At 43.6% G+C, this 2,500-nt stretch overlaps 1 protein-coding gene across 4 annotated transcripts in view; it reads right to left on the bottom strand.

Annotated features, from left to right (window-relative positions):
- LOC125035846 (TNF receptor-associated factor 6-like) overlaps positions 1-2,500 on the bottom strand; it is a 10,831-nt gene that overhangs the window by 1,091 nt on the left and 7,240 nt on the right. For all 4 annotated transcript variants that reach the window (XM_047628130.1, XM_047628131.1, XM_047628132.1 and 1 more), the window contains exons 6-7: positions 1,093-1,299; positions 1-662 (exon numbers count right to left, since the gene is read on the bottom strand). The exon at positions 1-662 is cut by the window's left edge and continues 1,091 nt beyond it. In XM_047628130.1, coding sequence (XP_047484086.1) covers positions 1-662; positions 1,093-1,299 — 869 coding nt within the window. The remainder of the gene's footprint in view (positions 663-1,092; positions 1,300-2,500) is intronic.

The raw sequence follows: 2,500 nt of genomic DNA, 5'->3' as shown, positions 1-2,500 counted from the left end.
CGAAGACAAAACTTGTATCCAAATTGTGATGTGTAGAATGATGGGCTGTGACATACTCTTCCTGGTTTATTCTGTAATTCGGCACAAAATTGGGAGAAATTTTTGATTCTCCAAACATAATCACCATTACAATATTTTCCACTCATTTCCATTAGCTGAGCTTCGACAAGGGCATCAACTTCTTCAATTCTTTTAGCTAAATTACTTAATTTGATGGTTTCTTCAAGCATCCTCTGATTCAAATCTACGCTCTTCTCACATAGATCCCTTATAATAATTTCCTGATGAGACACAGTGGACAAAGACTTAGAAGATGGACTCTTGCTTACTCCTTCTATACTCACTTGGTTCAGCTGTAGGTGAAGCTTGTTCAGTTCAATACCTGAGTCAGCACCGCCTTTGTCCCCAGACTGAGGAGAGGAAAAGACACCTGATTTCTCACTACAGCCTACTGTCCCTCCAGTTGCACCTAAGGACTTTTCTAGAGTTCTTTCTGGAAGTGATGGACTTGTGTGATTCTCTGGAATGGGTGATGTTGCTGATATCTGGCTGCGTAAACTTGGCTGTCGACTGAAGTTTCCAAACGGAGACTGAATGAGACCTACTGTACGACTAAGATCTGACACAAAGGTGTTGATCTTCTTGTATGCTGAAGACAGAAGCTGTAAGCAAAACAAGAATAATGTGAATATGCAGTTATTTTGGTATACATGTTTATTCCATTATATTCAATCTTTACAGTTGGAATTCTGACTTAAAATAACCTAAACTTAAAGCATTTAAAAGAAGGCACTGTAATAAACAATTTTAATATCTCCTTTCCATATACACACTTATAAAATGAAACAATAAAACTTCTATTACCTGACCTAGTCTATAACTAGGTCTGTACATACTATTTGTGTCATATCTTTTATTTTTTCTTGATCAATTTCTGTAACAGGATCCTAAGCCAAATTTAAAAATGCAAATTCAACATAACAAAGGTAAAGGTCTATGGATGAATGCAAAAGCTACATCTCCCAAGTATATAAGAAATATGTAAACAAAAATGTGATACTTGTGTTTTAACATATAATTATGTTTACTCACCTGCAGATGTAGCTGCGTCGCTTGCAACATATGTTGCTTTAAATCAGCTCGAGTCATCTTGTGATGGCAGCCATGTTCAGCAAAAGTGCATGCCACTACCACCTTTGGGCATGTCTCTGTCATGTGTCCTGCAACCTCCCCACGTGGCATCATAGCTCCACACATCTCACATGGGACTGTCACACGCACACAACTTAATAAATGCAGCTGAAAGACCAAGTAGTACAAAATGTATTTTCTATATAAGTTTTGCTTTGTAGAGAAGTATACTTGTATGCCATAATCCATGTTTGTATTATAAATCTCTGACAGTTGATTGTGGGAATTGGGATCAGGTTTTATTTGGGGTGATAGCGGGTTTAGCGTGGGTTATCTTTTTTATGAGTGTGTGTGTGTGTGTGTGGGTGGGTGTGTGTGTGGGTGTGTGTGTGGGTTGTGTGTGTGTGGGTGTGTGTGTGGTTGTGGGTGTGTGTGTGTGTGTTGTGTGTTTGTGTGGTGTGTGGTGTGTTGTCTGTGTGTGTTTGTGTGGGTGTGTGATTGTGTGTGTGTGTGGGTGTGTGTTGTGTGTGTGTGTGTGTGGTGTGTGTGTTGTGTGGTGTGTGTGTGGGTGTGTGTGTTGTGTGTGGTGTGTGTATGTGTGTGTGTGTTGTGTGATGATGTGTTTGTTGTGGTGTTGTGTGTGTTTGTGTGTTTGTGAGTTGTGTTGTGTTGGTGTGTGTTGTGTGTGTGTTGAGTGTGTGTTTTGTGTTTTGGGGTTGTGTTTGTGGATGTTTTGTGTGGTGTGTGTGTGTGGGTGTGTGTGTGGGTGTGTGTGGTGTGGTGTGTGTGTGTGTGTGGTGTGTGTTGTGTGGGTGTGTGTGTGTGTTGGTGTGTTTTGTGTGTGGGTGTGTGAGTGTGGTGTGTTTGTGTGTGTGTGGGTGTGTGTGTGTGTGGGTGTGTGTGTGTGTGGTGTGTGTGTGTGTGGGTGTGTGTGTGGGTGTGTGTGGGTGTGTTGGGTGTGTGTGTGGATGTGTGTGTGTGTGGCTGTGTTTTGTGTGTGGGTGTGGATGTGTATGTGTGTGTGGATGGGGTATGTTTTGTGTGTGTGTATGTGTGTGTATGTGTGTATGTGTGTGTGTATGTGTGTTGTGTTGTGTGTTATGTGTATGTGGTGTATGGTGTATGTGTGTGTATGTGTATGTGTATGTGTATGTGTGTGTGTATATGTGTGTGTATGTGTGTGTATCATATCTATTTGTGTGTGTATGTGTGTGTGTGTGTGTGTGTTGTGTGTGTGTGTGTGTGTGTGTGTGTGTGTGTGTGATGGGGGGGGGGTGTGGGGGTGGGGGGGGGGGGGGGGGGGGGGGGGGGTGGGGGGGGGGGGGGGGGGGGGGGGGGGGGGGGGGGGGGGGGGGGGGGGGGGGGGGGG

Source organism: Penaeus chinensis, chromosome 20 (assembly GCF_019202785.1).
Source record: "Penaeus chinensis breed Huanghai No. 1 chromosome 20, ASM1920278v2, whole genome shotgun sequence".
Taxonomy (NCBI): Eukaryota; Metazoa; Arthropoda; class Malacostraca; order Decapoda; family Penaeidae; genus Penaeus; species Penaeus chinensis.
The sequence above is the reverse complement of the archived record's forward strand: the minus strand, read 5'-3'. Positions and strand labels throughout refer to the sequence as shown.